Source organism: Stegostoma tigrinum, chromosome 7, assembly GCF_030684315.1.
Source record: "Stegostoma tigrinum isolate sSteTig4 chromosome 7, sSteTig4.hap1, whole genome shotgun sequence".
Classification (NCBI taxonomy): Eukaryota; Metazoa; Chordata; class Chondrichthyes; order Orectolobiformes; family Stegostomatidae; genus Stegostoma; species Stegostoma tigrinum.
The window spans coordinates 103,587,262-103,607,057 of record NC_081360.1 but is presented as its reverse complement, the minus strand read 5'-3'; the positions used below and the strand labels follow the sequence as shown (position 1 = coordinate 103,607,057).

General features: G+C 43.0%; 1 protein-coding gene across 7 annotated transcripts in view; it reads left to right on the top strand.

The window, feature by feature from the left end:
* Positions 1-19,796, top strand: part of LOC125454335 (ATP-binding cassette sub-family B member 6-like) — a 221,157-nt gene that overhangs the window by 25,358 nt on the left and 176,003 nt on the right. For all 7 annotated transcript variants that reach the window (XM_048534994.2, XM_048534995.2, XM_048534992.2 and 4 more), the window contains one exon: positions 7,941-8,078. In XM_048534994.2, coding sequence (XP_048390951.1) covers positions 7,941-8,078 — 138 coding nt within the window. The remainder of the gene's footprint in view (positions 1-7,940; positions 8,079-19,796) is intronic.

Genomic DNA, 19,796 nt, shown 5'->3' with positions numbered 1-19,796 from the left:
AGGCCGACTCCACTACCCTCTCTGGCAATGTATTGCACGCCCCTACCACTCTAACTAAAGAACCTACCTCTGACATCTCCCCAGTATCTACTTCCACTTACTTTAAAACTATGCCCCCTCATACTATTTAGATTTTCCACATTTCCTTGTATAGTTAGTGACATAGAGATACTATTACACTCCTCTGGAGTAGGTAGGACTTGAACCTAGGTTTCCTAGTTCACAGGTAGGGACACAGCTACTGCACCACAAGAGTTGGAGTTGTACAACACTTTGACTGTGGTATACTCTGTGCCATTCTGGTCACCTTTTCACAATAGAAAGATTTGATTGGACTGGAGGGGGCGCAGAGGAGATTCACCAGAATGTTGCCTGGGATGGAGCATTTTAGCTATGAAGACAGGCTGGTTACGCTTTGGTTATAGAGTCATATAGCATGGAAACAAACCCTTTGGTCCAACCATTCCACACTGACTGTGTTCCCAAACTAAACTAGTACCACCTGCCTGCTCCAAACCCTTCCAATTCATGTACTTATCCGAATGTCAATTAGACATTGTAAATGTGCCTGCATCCACCAGTTTCCCTAGCAGTTCATTCCACACTGGAACCACACTCGCTGTTTTTTTTTAAAGAATGTCATCCATCATCCTTTCTAAAGCTTTCTCCTCTCACCTTAAAAAATACTCCCTAGGTTTGAACTCTCCTAGTCTAGGGAAAAGACCCTTGTCATTCACTTTATCGATGCTCCCTCATGATTTTATAAACACTAATAAAGCCATTCTTCAGCCTCCTATCTTCCAGCAAAAAAAGGTTCCAGTCCTTCCGGTATATGTTTATATTTCAAACCCTGCATTCTTGGCAACATCCTGGTAAATCTGTTCTGAAACCTCTCCAGTTTAATAGTATTCTTTCTATAACAGGGCAACCAAAGCTTTACACAGTACTCCAGAAGAGGCCTCACCAACATCCTGTACAACCTCAACATGACGTAATAACTCCTATATTCAACGTGTATCTGACCTGAACACCTAGGTCTGTGCAATGCTGCCCAGGACCCTGCATTACATAGAACATTACATTACATCACAGTACAGGCCCTTCGGCCCTCAATGTTGTGCCGACCTGTCATACCGATCTTAAGCCGATCTAACCTACACTATTCCATGTACGTCCATATGCTTGTCCGGCTTAAACGTACCTAAATTTGGCGAATCTACTACCATTGCAGGCAAAGCGTTCCATTCCCTTACTACTCTCTGAGTAAAGAAACTACCTCTGACATCTGTCCTATATCTTTCACCCCTCAATTCAAAGCTGTGCCCCCTCGTGCTCGCCGTCACCATCCTAGGAAAAAGGCTCTCCCTATCCACCCTATCTAACCCTCTGATTATTTTATATGTTTCAATTAAGTCACCTCTCAACCTTCTTCTCTCTAATGAAAACAGCCTCAAGTGCCTCAGCCTTTCCTCGTAAGACCTTCCCTCCATACCAGGCAATATCCTAGTAAATCTCCTCTGCACCCTTTCCAAAGCTTCCACATCCTTCTTATAATGCGGTGACCAGAACTGTACACAATACTCCAAGTGCGGCCGCACCAGAGTTTTGTACAGCTTCACCATAACCTCTTGGTTCCGGAACTCAATCCCTCTATTCATAAAAGCTAAAACGCTGTATGCCTTCTTAACAGCCCTGTCAACCTGGGTGGCAACTTTTAAGGATTTGTGTACATGGACACCGAGATCTCTCTGCTCATCTACACTGTCAAGAATCTTACCATTAGCCCTGTACTTTACGTCCCGGTTACTCTTACCAAAGTGCACCACCTCACACTTGTCTGCATTAAACTCCATTTGCCACCTCTCAGCCCAGCTCTGCAGCTTATCTATGTCTCTCTGCAACCTACAGCATCCTTCGTCACTATCCACAACTCCACCGACCTTAGTGTCGTCTGCAAATTTACTAACCCATCCTTCCACGCCCTCATCCAGGTCATTTATAAAAATGACAAACAGCAGTGGACCCAACACTGACCCTTGTGGTACACCACTAGTAACTGGTCTCCAGGATGAACATTTCCCATCAACTACCACCCTCTGTCTTCTTTCAGCAAGCCAATTTCTGATCCAAACTGCTATATCTCCCACAATTCCATTCCTCCGCATTTTGTACAATAGCCTATTGTGGAGAACCTTATCGAATGCCTTGCTGAAATCCATATACACCACATAAATCGGTTTACTCTCATCTACCTGTTTGGTCACCTTCTCAAAGAACTCAATAAGGTTTGTGAGGCACGACCTTCCCTTCACAAAACCGTGCTGACTATCCCTAATTAATTCATTCTTTTCTAGATGATTATAAATCCTATCCCTTATAACCTTTTCCAACACTTTACCAACAACTGAGGTAAGGCTCACTGGTCTATAATTCCCAGGATTGTCTCTACTCCCCTTGTTGAACAGGGGAACCACGTTTGCTATGCTCCAGTCGTCTGGCACTATTCCATTTGACAATGACGAGTTAAAGATCAATGCCAAAGGCTCGGCAATCTCCTCCCTGGCTTCCCAGAGGATCCGAGGATAAATCCCACCTGGCCCAGGGGACTTATCTATCTTCACCTTCTGAAGGATTTCTAATACCTCTTCCTTGTGAACCTCAATCCCACCTAGTCTAGTAGCCTGTATCTCACTATTCTCCTCGACACCATTGTCGCTTTCTAGAGTGAATACTGTTGAAAAATATTCATTTAGCGCTTCCCCTTTCTCCTCTGACTCCACACACAACTTACCACTACTATCCTTGATTGGCCCTAATCTTACTTTGGTCAATCTTTTATTCCTTAAGTACCTATCGAAAGCCTTAGGGTTTACCCTGATCCTATCCGCCAACAACGTCTCATGTCTCCTCCTGGCTCTTCTGAGCTCTCTCTTTAGGTCTTGCCTGGCTACCTCGTAGCCCTCAAGTGCCCTAACTGAGCCTTCACATCTCATCCTAACGTAAGCCTGCTTCTTCCTCTTGAACAGAGATTCCACCTCCTTTGCAAACCATGGCTCCCGCACTCTACAGCTTCCTCCCTGCCTGACAGGTACATACTTATCGAGGACACACAGGAGCTTTTCCTTGAATAAGCTCCACATTTCTAATGTGCCCATTCCCTGCACTTTCCTTCTCCATCCTATGCTCCCTAACTCTTGCCTAATCTCACCTAACTATATAAGCCCTGTCTTTGTTTGTATTACTAAAATGCAAACCTCATATTTATCCAAATTAAATTCCGTCTCCAATTCCTCAGCCCATTGACCCAGTTGATCAAGATCACCTTGTAATCTGAGATACCCTCCTTCACTGTCCACTATACCACCAATTTTGGTGTCATCTACAAACTTACCAATCATACCTCCTGTATTCTCATCCAAATCATTTATATAAATGACAGACCAACGAGGACGCAGTACTGATTGTTGTAGAACACCTCTGGCCGTAGACCTTCAGTCCTCAAAGCAACCTGCCTCCACCATCAAGCCAATATTGTATCCAATTAGCAAGCTCACTCCGAATCCTACGTAATCTAACTTTGCTAATGGTATTTTTTTTTGAAGTAGAAAAGGTGTATCAGATTGAGGCATGGATAGGGTTGATAGGAAGGGTGAATAACAAGGGGGCATAATTTTCAAGTGAAAGGACGAAGGTTTAGAGGGGATTTGAAGAAATTCTTTTAACCCAGAGGGTTTCAGAAATCTGAAATGCACAGCTTAGTGGGATAGTTGAGACGGGCAAACATTGCAACCTCTTAAAATGTATGTGGATGAATGCTTGATATGTCATAACGTCCAAGGCTGTGAGCCAAGTGTTGAAAAGTGGGATGAGTGTTTACATGTAGGTATAGGCTTGATGTGCTAAAGGGTCTCTTCTATGCTATGTGATTCTAAGAATGTAGATCCTTCAGAGAACTAGCACAGAAATATTACACAATATGGTCTACCTCTGTGCTGCATGATTCTGAGACTATCATTTTCACTGGGCACTGACTTAGTGTGAGAATGTATATTCTGTAAGTAGGGAAGTTTTGCTTTGGTCAGATATTTCTTTAACTGCTACTGACCAATTCTACTAATTGAGAGCTTGTGATGGATAATGTTTGCTGTTTGAATGTTTCCGAACTTATTTCTCTGTCTGATGTTTCAGGATATTAGAACATAAGACATAGGAGCAGAAATTAGGCCATTCAGCTCTTCAAGTCTGCTCTACCATTTAGTCATGGCTGATAGGTTTCTGAACCTCCGTTCTCCCTCTTTCTCCTTGTAACCTTTGATCCCCTTGACAATTAAGAACCTATCTATCTCTACCTTAAATATACTCAATGACCTGGCCTCCACAGCCTTCTATGGCAATGAATTCCATAGACTCGCCACTCTGGCTGAAGAAGTTTTTCTCAAGGGTCTTTCCTTTACTGTAAGGCTGCATCCCAGGTCCTAGTCTCTCCTGCCAATGGAAACATCTTCCTAACATCCAATCCTTTTAGGCCGTTCAGTATCCTACAAGTTTTAGTAGATCACCCCTCATCCTTCCAAACTCCATCGAGTATGGACCTAAAGTCCTCAAACATTCCTCATAAGGCTTTCGTTCTCGTGAACCTCCTCTGGACCCGCTCCAGGGCCAGTACAGCCTTCCTGAGGCATGGGACCCAAAATTGCACTTCCCATGGGTTCTCTGTTTATAGCCAATCTTTCGTATCAAGTTTAAAGTCTACCTGTGAACATCACACTATACAGTAGTGAACAAGTTTCACATTGTCAAATGCGGTTCCATCTTCCAGTTCTCTGGAAACATGCAGCACCATCTTCTTGTTTGCAGTGTAAGAGGTGATAATGCAGTGTCGTTTGTGCTCTGGTTTGGAGACAATTTATTTATATTTCATATTTAAGCGCTTTTTTAATCACTGTGAAAAGAAAAACTTGTCCCAGTGTTACACACCAAACCATCAAGCAAACTTAAAAACCAAGAGAACTGCAGACGCTGTAAATCAAAAACGAAAACAGAAGTTGGTGGAAGAGCTCAGCAGGTCTGGCAGCATCTGTGAGGAGAACTCAGAGGCAAGGTTTCGAGTCCAGTGACTATCTGTTTTTGCGACAAACAAACTTATCTGTGTAAGGGCAGTAAACAGAAGAAATTGCCAACTTGGCCAAATGGGCAGACACGTGGTAAATTAATTTCAATGTCGAGAAATGCGGTGTAATGCATTTTTGTAGAAGAAACATGGAGAGACATTATGGGCTGCATGGTACAACTATGAGGGGATTGCTGGAGTAGAGGGACTTCTGGGTTCACTGATTCACTGAAGGTGGCCAGGCAAGTTGAAACAGTTGTTAAGAAAACTTATAGGATCCTTAGGTTTATAAATAGAGGCATAACATAATAAAGCAAGGAAGTGATGCTGCCCCTGTACAAATGGTGAGTCGGACGACATTTGAAGTATTGTGGATAACAAAGTGTGTAGCTGGATGAGCACTGCAGGCCAAGCAGCATCTCAGGAGCACAAAAGCTGATGTTTCGGACCAGGGTCTAGGCCCGAAATGTCAGCGTTTGTGCTCCTGAGATGCTGCTTGGCCTGCTGTGCTCATCCAGCTACACACTTTGTTATCTAGGATTCTCCAGCATCTGCAGTTCCCATTATCTCTGATTTGAAGTATTGTGTTCAGTTCTGGGGATCTTATTTAAGGAAGGATATCAAAGCCATGGAGAGAGTTTAAAGTAGATTTACTAGAATAACACCAGGAATGAGAGATTTTAGAAGGAAAATTGGAGAAATTGGACTTATTCTCCTTGGAGCAGAAAGATCAAGAGGTGACCTTTATTGAGGTGTTCAAAATTATGAAAAATTTTGACTGAGTAAAGAAGGAAATTCTGTTTCCACTAGTTGGTATGTTAGTAACTAGGAATCATGCGTTCAAGATTGTCAGCAAGACAGCCAGGAGGGAGATGAGAAACTCATTTTACTCTGACTTTTTAGGACTTTTGGAATGCACTTTTCCCTGTCACCTTGAAACAATGCCCTCTAGTTTTAAATTCCCCTACACAAGGGAAAAGGCCTTGATTGTTCTCCCTAGCCATGCCCTTCATGATTTTATAAACTGCTATAAGGTCATTCTTCAACCTCCTATGCTGTAGTGAAAAAAGGCCCCAGCCAATCCAACACTGCCTTATAATTTAAATCCTCTAGTCCCAGTATCATCCTCATAAATCTTTTCTGCACACTTTCCAGTTTAATAATATTCTTCCTATAACAGAGCAACCAGAATTGTACACATAATATCAAAAGTAGCCTCACCAGTGACCTGTGATAATGGGAACTGCAGATGCTGGAGAATGCAAGATAACAAAGTGTGAAGCTGGATGAACACAACAAGCCAAGCAGCATCTCAGGAGCACAAAAGCTGACGTTTCGGGCCTAGACCCTTCATCAGATGCTCTCTGATGAAGGGTCTAGGCCTGAAACGTCAGCTTTTGTGCTCCTGAGATGCTGCTTGGCCTGCTGTGCTCATCCAGCTTCACGCTTTGTTATCCAGGATAAGGTCTGGTGGAATTCTTGGTTTGGAGGAGGTGGTGTTGGTTTTATGGGTAATTATAATATTGTGAAAGAAGGATTGATTGACAGACAAGATGCTGCGTTGAGAGGCATTTTCAATTAGACTGTAACTATAAGTACTAAAAGAATCAGCAGTACAAACAGAAAATAGTCATCTCAGGTAGTATATATGGAGAGAAAAAATGCTGTCATCTATAGCCTGTGATCTTTCATTAGCTGTAGACACAAGATTTTGTATCACTGTTCCGTGCCTTGAGCCTCAGTAGCAAGATTTGTTTCTGGAGGGAAATTTGTCAGTGACGTGCAACAGCTGTCATCATTTTTTTAAAAACCTGTCTCTGATATGCCGCAACATGAATTTTTGGAAAAGTACCTTCTACTTTCAGCTACTACTCAATTTGCAGCAGAAGGGGCGAAATTTAGTACATAACAAGCATAATTGGGAGCAAGCTATTCAGTCCGTTGAGACCTCTCCGCCACTGAATAAGATCATGCCTGATCTGATTGTAACCTCAAATTCACATTCTCACATGCCCATGATAACCTTTCACTCCCACGTTCATCAGGAATTTATAGAAGGGTCACTAGACCCGAAATGTTAACTCTGATTTTTTTTTCTTCACAGGTGCTGCCAGACCTGCTGAGTTTTTCCAGCAACTTTTTGTACTTTTTGGTCAAGAATTTATCTACCTCCTGCTTAAAAATGTTCAAGGATTCTCTTCCTAAAAAAGTAGTAGAGGGGAGGTAGTGGTCTAGTGGTACTATCACTAGACTATTAATCCAGAGGCCCTAGTAATGTTCTGGGGACATTAGCTCTGACAGTGTGGAGTCTTTAGGTAGAGTTGAGAAAATACCAGGGGGCAAATAACATTGCTAGATGTCAAATATAGACCCCCAGACTACAGTGGTGCTGTTGAGAATGGCATTGAACAGAAAATTAGAGATGCTTGTGATAAGGGGATATCAGTGATCATGGGTGATTTTAATCTCCTCTGAGCCTACTTTGCTCCAAGAAGAATAAACCCAGCTGCCCCAGTCTTACACTTGTAATTCCTGTTCCCTAAAACCATTCTAGTAAATCTATTGTAATACCCTGTCCAAAGCCTCCTGAATCCTCAAGTGGAGTGTCCACGATTGAACATACTGCTCCAGCTGCACTAGTGTTTTATGTAGGGTTTAGCATTTCTTCCTGATTGTCTGCCTGTCTGTACATATTCCAAGATCCCACATGTTTCAGTCATTGCGTTATTCACTTATACTTTCACAGTTGCTGCTAGTCCTGTTGTATTTCCAGAACTGCACTTTCTAATTGCTGTGGATTATTGGCTGACATTTTATCTATGTCTCACAGGTACACTTTAGTTTGTGGATGGTGCGATATATCTGTACATTTCTGCTCTTTGCCCTTGGACTGAAGGCACCAGGTTTGCCTCGAAGACCTTATATGCTCATGATTAATGAGGACGAACGAGATGTTGAATACAGCCAGGTATAGTAATAAAAAAAAGTTGGATTAATGTAGCACCTTTTGTGACCTCAGGACCTAATCACAGCAAGTAGTTTTAGCAAAGCAAAGCCCCACAAACAGTATTGAGGTAATTACAGATAGTCTTTCTTGTTAATCTATTAGTTAGTTGATTTGAAATTGGTTAAGTCACCAAAGAGAACTTCCTTGATCATCTTTGCACAGTGCCATTGGTCTTTTATGCCCACCTGAGAGGGTAGACAGGGCTTTAGTTTAATGCTGTGTCAAAAAGACTACCTCCAAACACTGCTGAGCTGGAGTGTTGCAGTGGAATATCAACTGGACTTTGAATTCAAATAATTTGAAATGGGTCTTAAAAATGTGACCTCACAAGGAAGGGTGTGACCACTGAACCAAAACCCAAGATATTTGGATTAGATGCCATTATTTGTTAAACAATGATTAGATTAGATTCCCTACAGTGTGGAAACAGGCCCTTTGGCCCAACAAGTCCACACCGCCCCTTGAAGCATCCTACCCAGACCCATCCCCCTATAACCCACACACCCCTGAATACTATGGACAATTTAGCATGGCCAATCCACCTAACCTGCACATCTTTGGACTGTGGGAAGAAACCGGAGCACCCAGAGGAAACCCACCTGGACATGGGGAGAATATGCAAACTCCACACAGACAGTCGCCTGAGGCGGGAATTGAACCCAGGTCCCTGGCGCTGTGAGACTGCAGTGCTAATGACTGAGCCACTGTGGATGCTTCAAATATCATTCAAAAGGAATATTCTTGATGCCTGTGAGCCTACCCTTGGTATTGCACTGCAGTATATTAAACTTATTGGAAATTAACAGTCTGGAAGGAGGCAGATGGTTTCGTGTTAAGATTTGACTAGTGGTGCCCTACAGTTGCAACTTGAACTATTCACTTCATTTAATAAATAATAGAATACCTACAACTTGGAAACAGGCCAATTGACCCAATAAGTCCACTCCGAAGAGCATCCCACCCAGAACCATTCCCCTACCTTTTCCATGTAACCATGCATTTCCTATGGCTAATCAACCTAACTTGCACACTCCTGGATACTACAGGCAATTTAGAATAGTCAATCCACCTAACCTGCCCATCATTGAGGTAATTACAGATAATCTTTCTTGTTTATCTATTAGTTAGTTGATTTGAAATTGGCTAAGCCACCAAAGAGAACTTCCTTGATCATCTTTGCACAGTACCATTGGTCTTTTATGCCCACCTGAGAGGGTAGACAGGGCTTTAGTTTAATGCTGTGTCAAAAAGACTACCTCCAAACACTGCTGAGCTGGAGTGTTGCAGTGGAATATCAACTGGACTTTGAATTCAAATAATTTGAAATGGGTCTTAAAAATGTGACCTCACAAGGAAGGGTGTGACCACTGAACCAAAACCCAAGATATTTGGATTAGATGCCATTATTTGTTAAACAATGATTAGATTAGATTCCCTACAGTGTGGAAACAGGCCCTTTGGCCCAACAAGTCCACACCGCCCCTTGAAGCATCCTACCCAGACCCATCCCCCTATAACCCACACACCCCTGAATACTATGGACAATTTAGCATGGCCAATCCACCTAACCTGCACATCTTTGGACTGTGGGAAGAAACCGGAGCACCCAGAGGAAACCCACCTGGACATGGGGAGAATATGCAAACTCCACACAGACAGTCGCCTGAGGCGGGAATTGAACCCAGGTCCCTGGCGCTGTGAGACTGCAGTGCTAATGACTGAGCCACTGTGGATGCTTCAAATATCATTCAAAAGGAATATTCTTGATGCCTGTGAGCCTACCCTTGGTATTGCACTGCAGTATATTAAACTTATTGGAAATTAACAGTCTGGAAGGAGGCAGATGGTTTCGTGTTAAGATTTGACTAGTGGTGCCCTACAGTTGCAACTTGAACTATTCACTTCATTTAATAAATAATAGAATACCTACAACTTGGAAACAGGCCAATTGACCCAATAAGTCCACTCCGAAGAGCATCCCACCCAGAACCATTCCCCTACCTTTTCCATGTAACCATGCATTTCCTATGGCTAATCAACCTAACTTGCACACTCCTGGATACTACAGGCAATTTAGAATAGTCAATCCACCTAACCTGCCCATCATTGAGGTAATTACAGATAATCTTTCTTGTTTATCTATTAGTTAGTTGATTTGAAATTGGCTAAGCCACCAAAGAGAACTTCCTTGATCATCTTTGCACAGTGCCATTGGTCTTTTATGCCCACCTGAGAGGGTAGACAGGGCTTTAGTTTAATGCTGTGTCAAAAAGACTACCTCCAAACACTGCTGAGCTGGAGTGTTGCAGTGGAATATCAACTGGACTTTGAATTCAAATAATTTGAAATGGGTCTTAAAAATGTGACCTCACAAGGAAGGGTGTGACCACTGAACCAAAACCCAAGATATTTGGATTAGATGCCATTATTTGTTAAACAATGATTAGATTAGATTCCCTACAGTGTGGAAACAGGCCCTTTGGCCCAACAAGTCCACACCGCCCCTTGAAGCATCCTACCCAGACCCATCCCCCTATAACCCACACACCCCTGAATACTATGGACAATTTAGCATGGCCAATCCACCTAACCTGCACATCTTTGGACTGTGGGAAGAAACCGGAGCACCCAGAGGAAACCCACCTGGACATGGGGAGAATATGCAAACTCCACACAGACAGTCGCCTGAGGCGGGAATTGAACCCAGGTCCCTGGCGCTGTGAGACTGCAGTGCTAATGACTGAGCCACTGTGGATGCTTCAAATATCATTCAAAAGGAATATTCTTGATGCCTGTGAGCCTACCCTTGGTATTGCACTGCAGTATATTAAACTTATTGGAAATTAACAGTCTGGAAGGAGGCAGATGGTTTCGTGTTAAGATTTGACTAGTGGTGCCCTACAGTTGCAACTTGAACTATTCACTTCATTTAATAAATAATAGAATACCTACAACTTGGAAACAGGCCAATTGACCCAATAAGTCCACTCCGAAGAGCATCCCACCCAGAACCATTCCCCTACCTTTTCCATGTAACCATGCATTTCCTATGGCTAATCAACCTAACTTGCACACTCCTGGATACTACAGGCAATTTAGAATAGTCAATCCACCTAACCTGCCCATCATTGAGGTAATTACAGATAATCTTTCTTGTTTATCTATTAGTTAGTTGATTTGAAATTGGCTAAGCCACCAAAGAGAACTTCCTTGATCATCTTTGCACAGTACCATTGGCCTTTTATGCCCACCTGAGAGGGTAGACAAGGCTTTAATTTAGTCTTTTTGACACAGCATTATCTCCAAACACTGCTGAGCTGGAGTGATGCAGTGGAATATCAACTGGATTTTGAATTCAAAGAATTTGAAATGGGTCTTAAAAATGTGACCTCCACAAGGAAGGGTGTGACTACTGAACCATTGTGGGGAAAAAAGATTGTTCATATAACCTGATACTGTAAAATATTTACTTATGAATTGCGTAGAGCTATTCGAGATAAGTGGTTATATAAAAGTTATTCATCCTCTAACAAAGGGATCTTAAAACACATTGTACACTTGAAAGGATTTGTTTGGTGTTTTGGAAATACTAGCATCTGAACATTTTTAAGGGATAAAAGAGATGAAGATAACTTCAGATGTTTTTCGATAAACTAGCCAGTCCACTACAGCTTTTAATTTGGAGGCAGAGAGAGCCTTTTTTTGTGGACATCATTGCATTACCTGTCCTTAGTTTCCCTTGAGAAGTAGTGATATGCTGCCGCCTTGAACTGCTGCTGTCCACCTGCTGTAGGTAGACCCACAATGCCCTTAGGGAGGGAATTCCAGGATTTTGACATAGTGAGAATGAAGGAATAGCGCTATATTTCTGAGTCAAGATGGTGAGTGGCTAGGAGGGGAGCTTGCAGTGTTCCCCTGTATCTGCTGCCCTTGACCTTCTAGAAGGAAGTGGCCATAGGTTTGGATGTGTTGTCTAAGGATCTCTGGTGAATCTCTGCAATGCGTTTTGTAGACTGCTGCTAATGAATGTCGCTGGTGGAGGGAGTGGATGTTTATGGATGTGGTGTCAATCAAGTCAGCACTTTGTTCTGTGTGGTGTCAAACTTCTTGAGTGTTGTTGGAGCTGCATTCTTCCAGGCAAGTGAGTGGTATTCCGTCACATTCCTGACTTGTGTCTTGTAGATGGTGGACAGACTTTGGGGAGTCAGGGGGTGAGTCACTCGCTGAAGAATTCCTAGCTCTGAACTGCACTGTGTTTATGGTGAGACCAGTCAAGTTTCTGGTGAATGGTAATGCCAGTGATGTTGATAGGAGTTTGAGTGAAAACACCTTTGAATGTGAAGGGGCAGTGGTCAAATTGTCTTTCGCAGGAGATGGTCATTACCAGATGTTTGTGTAGCAGGGATGTTACTTGCCACGTGTCAGCTAAAGCCTGGATATTGTCCAGATCTTGTTGCATTTGAACGTGGGCTGCGAGTGGTGCTGAACATTGATTGCACAAGGGTGAACATCCTCATTTCTGACCGTATGATGGAGGAAAGTTTTATTGACGAAGCAGCTGAGGATGCTTCAAATGTCATTTGAAAGGAATGTTCTTGATGCCTGTGAGCCTACCCTTGGTATTGCACTGCAGTATATTAAATTTACAGGAAATTAACAATCTGGAAGGAGGCAGACGGTTTAGTGTTAAGATTTGACTAGTGGTGCCCTACAGTTGCAACTTGAACTATTCACTTCATTTAATAAATAATAGTATACCTAAAGTGTGGAAACAGGCCAGTTAGCCCAACAAGTCCACTCTGAAGACCATCCCACCCAGAACCATTCCCCTACCTTTTCCATGTAACCATGCATTTCCTATGGCTAATCAATCTAACTCGCACACCCCTGGACACTACAGGCAATTTAGAATAGTCAATCCACCTAACCTGCCCATCTTTGGGCTGTGGGAGGAAATCGGAACACCTAGTGAAAACCCATGCAGACACAAGGGGAATGTGCGAACTCCACACAGACAGTTGCCCAGGGGCAGAATTGAATGCAGGTCCCTGCCACTGTGAGGCAGCAGTGCTAACTACTGAGCCACTGTGATGCCCTCATAATGAGACACTGCAATTGAAAGCTACGTATCAAAGTTCACTGACGATATAGACTTTTTGACGTTACAAACAGCCTAGACGGAAACATATTATTACAAAGACATGTCTGTAGTGATTGGGCAAAACTGTGACAAATGGGTTTCATTGCAAATGGACCTGAGATGATAGGTTGGAGTAATTTTAAAGTTGTGAAAATTGAGAAGAGGTTGTAGTGGAAAGAATACTTCGCTTTCGTATGTACTTCGTTGATTTAGCCGATAGGGTTCTCAATGGCAGGAGACAACAGCCCCATGGAATGCTCCTCCTACAATGTGTTGGAAATCAGGCACACTACTAGTCTCCATAGTTGCTCTGTATACAAGTAATTCAGCCTCAGCTCCTACATTTGCTGCATTGCGTGCCTGGAGCTGTGAATGGACTCGTTATGGAGGATCCATGAGTCAGAATGTTGTAGATAGAATGTTTAGTGAGCTGGTCACACCACCAGTAAGGGCTATACAGACAGGGAAAAGTTGGATGGATACCAGGTAGACAAGTAAATGTGTGCAGGTATTGCAAGAGTCCCTTGTGACCATTCCCCCATCAAACACATATACTGCATTGGATAGTGCTGGTGGACGTGGCCTCTCAGGGGAAAGCAGCAACAGCCAGATCAGTGGCACCATAGCTGGCTCTGATGAAGGGTCTAGGCCCGAAACATCAGCTTTTGTGCCCCTGAGATGCTGCTGGGCCTGCTGTGTTCATCCAGCCTCACATTTCTATTATCTAGGGTTGAAGTGTAGGCATGGAATAGTGATAGGATACTTTATAGCCGGGGCACAGGCATTTCCAGGATGGTGCATTGCCTTCCTGATGCCAGGGTCAAGATCACTCTGAGCAGCCACAGGATTTTCTGATGGGGGAGGGTGACCAGCTGGAAGTTGTCACCTATTGGTACCAACGACATGGGCAGAAGAAGAGATGAGGTCCTGCAAGGGGAGTTCCTGGAGTTAGGTGGGAAATAGAAAAACAGGACCTCTAGGGTTATAACGTCAGGATCACTTCCTGTGCTGTGTGTCAATAAGGCTAGGAATACATGGCTAAAGAGTTGGTGTAGGAGGGAGGACTTCATGTAGTGGGTCATTGGGATATCTTCCAGGGCAGGTGGCACCTGTACAAGAAAGACAAGCTGGAGAGGCACCAGTATCCTGGCAAGGACCAAAAGAACTGTGGATGCTGTAAATCAGGAACAAAAACAAAGTTGCTGGAAAAGCTCAGCAGGTCTGGCAACATCTGTGGAGGAGAAAACAGAGTGAATGTTTCGGGTTCGGTGACCCTTCCTCGGAACTGATAGTGGCTGGGAAAATGTCAGTTTATATGTAGAAAATAGGGAGGTGGGTGGGGTAGGGAGTAAATGATAGGATAGAGCCCAAAGAGAGAGAGAAAGATAGTTGTACAGACAGAGGAGTTGCTAACGATCAGGCTGGGAGGGTGAGTAGTCGTTAATGGGGACTGTTAGTGACTAACAACAGGGGGTGTGAAATGGCAGGCTGTGTGGTAACAAGAACGTTTGCAGGTGCCACTTGTGAGGGTTTAAACTACTGTGGCAGAGGAGCAGGAGCCAGAGTCTATCAGCAAGTAAAATGACTGAGGAGGAACCTGAGACTAAGGTCAGTAAAAATAGACTGGGGAAGATTCCTGAACATGGTGGAACTGAGCTGTATTTATTTTAATGTGAGGAGTTTAACAAATAAGGCAGATGAATTTAAAACTTGGATTAATACATACAATTATCATGTTGTACCTATTACAGAGATAATGGGAACTGCAGATGCTGGAGAATCCAAGATAATAAAGTGTGAGGCTGGATGAACACAGCAGGCCAAGCAGCATCTCAGGAACACAAAAGCTAACGTTTCGGCCTAGACCCTTCATCAGAGAGGGGGATGGGGTGAGGGTTCTGGAATAAATAGGGAGAGAGGGGGAGGTGGACTGAAGATGGAGAGAAAAGAAGATAGGTGGAGAGGAGAGTATAGGTGGGGAGGTAGGGAGGGGATAGGTCAGTCCAGGGAACTATTACAGTGAATTGATTGAAAGAAGGACAAGACTGGCAGCTTAATGTTCTGGGATTTAGATGTTTAGTTTTGTTCTAATATTCATTCACAGGATGAGGGCTTTGCTGGCTAAGAAAGCAGTTATTGCCCGTACCTAATTCTCTAGAAGGCAATTAAGAGTCTGGAGTTACATGTAGTCCAAGCCAAGGGAGGAGTTTTTTTCCCTTTTATTTGTACACGAGATGAGGGTGTTGCTGGCCAGGCAGCATTTATTGTCCATCCTTAATTGCCCAGAGAGCAGTTTAGAGTCAACCACATTGTACTGGGTCTGAAGTCATCTATTGGCCAGACCAGATGGGGATGGCAGTTTCCTTCCTTAATGGACACTGGTGAACCAGATGGGTTTTTCCTGACAATCGACAGTGGATTCACAATCTTCATTAGATTCTTAATTTATTGAATTCAAATTCCACTGTCTGCCAGATTCAAACCTGGGTCCCCACAACTTTATCTGGGTCTCAGGATTAACAGTCTAGTGATAATACCATTAGTCCATTCCCTCCTTCCCCCATCTGCTTCAAAGGGCATTAGTGAACCGAACGGGTTTTTTAAAAAATAACTGACAATGGTTTCGTTATCATCAGATTCTTAATTCCCAACTTCTGTTCTAATTAACTTCATTTTTCACCATCTGCTGAGTTTCTGGATTAATAACTTAGTGGTATTGTTGCTAGACTATCTTCTCACCTCCTAGAAAGGCTGTCATAATGGACACTTTTTTTTCTTTAAAAAAATGATCTGTAGAGGCACGATCAACGTAGATTTATGGAAGGGAAATAGGGTTTGATCAACCTATTAACATTAGTAACAAACTAAGGGATCACTGGATGTAGTGTATTTGGATTTTCAGAAGGCTTTTGATGAGGTTCCGCACAGGAGTTGAGTAAATAAAGTTGAAACAGAAGAGAAATTGCGTAGATTGATTCCTGAGATAGTAGGCTTATCTTATGAGGAGAGATTGAATGATTTGGGCCTTTTATTCATTGGAGTTTACAAACTTCTGGGCCTATGTCTCACAACTCACCTTGCCTTTTAGTGCCCAAATCTGCAAACAGAATGACGGGACACCCATGGGGTCACCTATCTCCAGACTAATAGCAGAAGTGGTAATGCAGAGATTTGAAAGCGTGGCCCTTCTGCAAATCCAACCTAAACTGTGGACCTGATACATGGACAACACTTTCATCATCAAACGGTTCAAACTAAAGGAGACACGCCAATTAATAAACAACACTCACTGGCATCAAATTCACCAGAGAAGAGGAAAAGAATGAACAGCTCCCATTCCTGGATGTCATGCTAGAACACAGGGCCAACGGGGAATTTCTGACAAGGTACACAGGAAAGCCACACACACTAACCAAGTAGTGACTTTCAACAGCAACGACCCTGACATCCACAAAAGAAGTTGCGTGAAAACTCTATTTAAACGGGCGACAACACACTGTAGTAACCCAGAATTGCACCAAAAAGGAGAATACCTCTGCCAAGTATTTAAGGACAATGGATACCCGAACAACTGGATCCAACGATGCCTATCGCACGAACAACAGCAGGAAGATGCTGCATGCCCTAACACACTTATCACGCTACCATACATCAAAAACATATCCGAACTGACCACGACACTTACGACCATTGGGCATCTGAGTAGCACACAAACCCATGTCAACTCTACACCAACTGCTAAGTTGAACCAAAGACCCCTTACCCACTATGAACAGAACTAATGTAATATACAAAACCCCATGCAATGACTGCAACAAACGTTGCATTGGACAGACAGGAAGAAAATTGGCCACAAGAGTATGTGAATACCAACTAGCAACAAAAAAGACACGACCAGTATTCACTCCTCTCCATTCACACGAGTAAAGAGAACTACCAGTTCAATTGGGACAACATCAGGATCCTAGGACCAGCCAAACAGAGACAAGCACGGGAATTCCTAGAGGCCTGGTTCTCCTCCAAGGCCATCAATGAACTCACACACCTAGACACTATATATACGCCACTGCGAAGGAAAAGTGGAAGTGAGGTAGTCAAATCCAACAGACCCCAGAGTTTAAAAACCAGGCGGGAAAACACAAGTGTTTCATTGGACGGTGCACTGATGATGTTACCTAGCAGGCTAATGGAACATCAGCGAACCAACGAACCAGCTCAACGGGTGCACCAACCACAGTTTATAAGTGTGAGAGGGGATCTCACTAAAACATAACTTTTCTTTCACATGGCTGTACAGACTGGATGGCATGATGTAAAGGTACACAGTTAACCATTTCTGACTGAGATCTTCACTGAGAGTAGCAAGTCTTTGGAGCTCTTCACCATAGAGTCAGTGGAGACTAAGTCACTAATTATATTTCTAGAGGCTAAAGGTGTCGGGGTGTTGTGGGAAGAGGGTGGGAGTACGCAGTTGAGATAGGGGATCGGCTCTGATTGTGATGAATGGTAGAAAGAACTTGATGGGCTGAATTGCCTGCAGCTTCTGTTTAAAATTGGATAATGGAAAGGCAATGGGTAAACTTCCCATATTGGACAGCCAACGTTGACCTGACTGACCACCTGTGCTACAACAGTTTTTTTTTGATTTTGAGAGCTCAGTTTAATCTTCTGGTGTACAGTGTTCCACATTGGAAAACAGCAGAACAGAGTAAAGCGACCAATTTGGGAGCTTCATAGTAAATTCACACCAAGGGGCCTTTATTTCAAAGAGATGGAGTATAAATGCAGCAAGGTTTTGCTAAAACTGTAAAAGGCCCTAGTCAGCTTGAACACTAAGCAGTTTTGGGCCCCTTTTATGTAAGCAAAGATACACTGGCATTGATCCCAATTTATGGAGATACTGTCTTACGTGGAGAAGTTGAGTCGATTGGGCCCATACTTGTTATTATAGAAGATTGAGAGGCAACCTAATTGAAACATTAAGGGTTCTTAGGGAATTTGACAGGGTAGGTGTGGAGATGTTGTTTCCCTTTTAGGAGAGTCGTTTCAGAATAAGGCATCATGCATTTAACACAGATGAGGACGGTTTCTTCAAGTAAACCTGTGGAATGCTTTAATGTTAAGTCCCTAAGACTGTGAGAGATTTTTAATCAGTAAGGGAATTGAATGCTAAGGGGACAGGCAGGAAAGTGGAGTTGAAGATAATAATGGTAGGTATCTTTTCCTTAGATAAGGGTTTTCAAGAGTAGGCGGAGCATTTTTAAGGTGAGAGGAGAGAGATTTAAAAAGTACGTGAGGGGCAAACTTTTTAGAGAGGATGTTTTGCATGTGGAATGAACTTCCTGAGGAAATGGTGGATGTGGGTACAATTACAATGTTTGAAAGGTATTTGGATAAGTACATGGATAGGAAAGGTTTGGAGGGATATGTGCCAGGAGCAGGCAGGTTGCACTAGCTTAATTTGGAATTCTTTGGCGTGGACTGGTTGGAGCAAAGGCTCTGTTTCCACATTGTATGACTCTAACTCTACGATCAGACCAGCCATGATTCATTGAATGGTGCAGCAGACCCAGAGTCGTGGAGATGTACAGCAGGGAAACAGACCTTTCGGTCCAACTCGTCCATGCTGATCGGATATCCTAAATAAATCTAGTCCCATATATCAGCATTTAGCTCATATTCCTCTAAACCCTTCCTATTCATATACTCGTCTGAGTGCCTTTTAGGTGTTGTAATTGTACCAGCCTTCACCACTTCCTCTGGCAGCTCATCATATACATACACCACCCTCCCTAGTGAAATACTTGCCGTTTGGGTGGCTTTTAAATCTCTCTTTCCCCCGCCCTCGCCTGTCACCTTAAACTATGCCCTCTAACTTTGGACTCTTTCCCCCCCCCCACCTCACCCACCTCCCTGCAGGGGAAATGGCCTAACCTATTTACCCTATCCGTGCCTCTAATTTGTTAGGCTGAATGGCCCATTTTTGTTTCTATATCTTGTGATCTTACGTGGAATGCTGGTACTACATTTCAAAAGCGCAGGATTTTACATACTAATGACCAAATACCCTGTTCAGCAGGTTTGCCTATTATCAGATGGCAAATAGGAAAGACTTAACAAGTGCATTCCTTTCTCATAGAAGTTGCTGACTAGGTGTGGCTGTGGTATTCTCATTTTGTTTTGGTAGAAAATGCCTCCTACACAACAAAGGCCTGCATACCTGACTTGACTAATTGGTTAAAAAACATTAAACATAATTCTTTAAGGATGTAAAATTGTCACAATTATCTATAAACGTACAAACCTTTCTTCACTTATTTTGTTCATGCAATGACAAAAGATGAAAGTTTCTTTGCGTACACCTATGCAAATAATGAGATTGCTGACTTATAGGTTTGATTTATTTCTTGTCACGTGCATTTTGTCACAAAGTACAATGAAGGGCTTGTGTAGTGTTGCCAGTCTAGTGCCATCGTAACACAAAAAAAACGAGAAAAATAAAGGGAGTGTTCAACTCTACAGTCCTTCCTGTTAAGTGT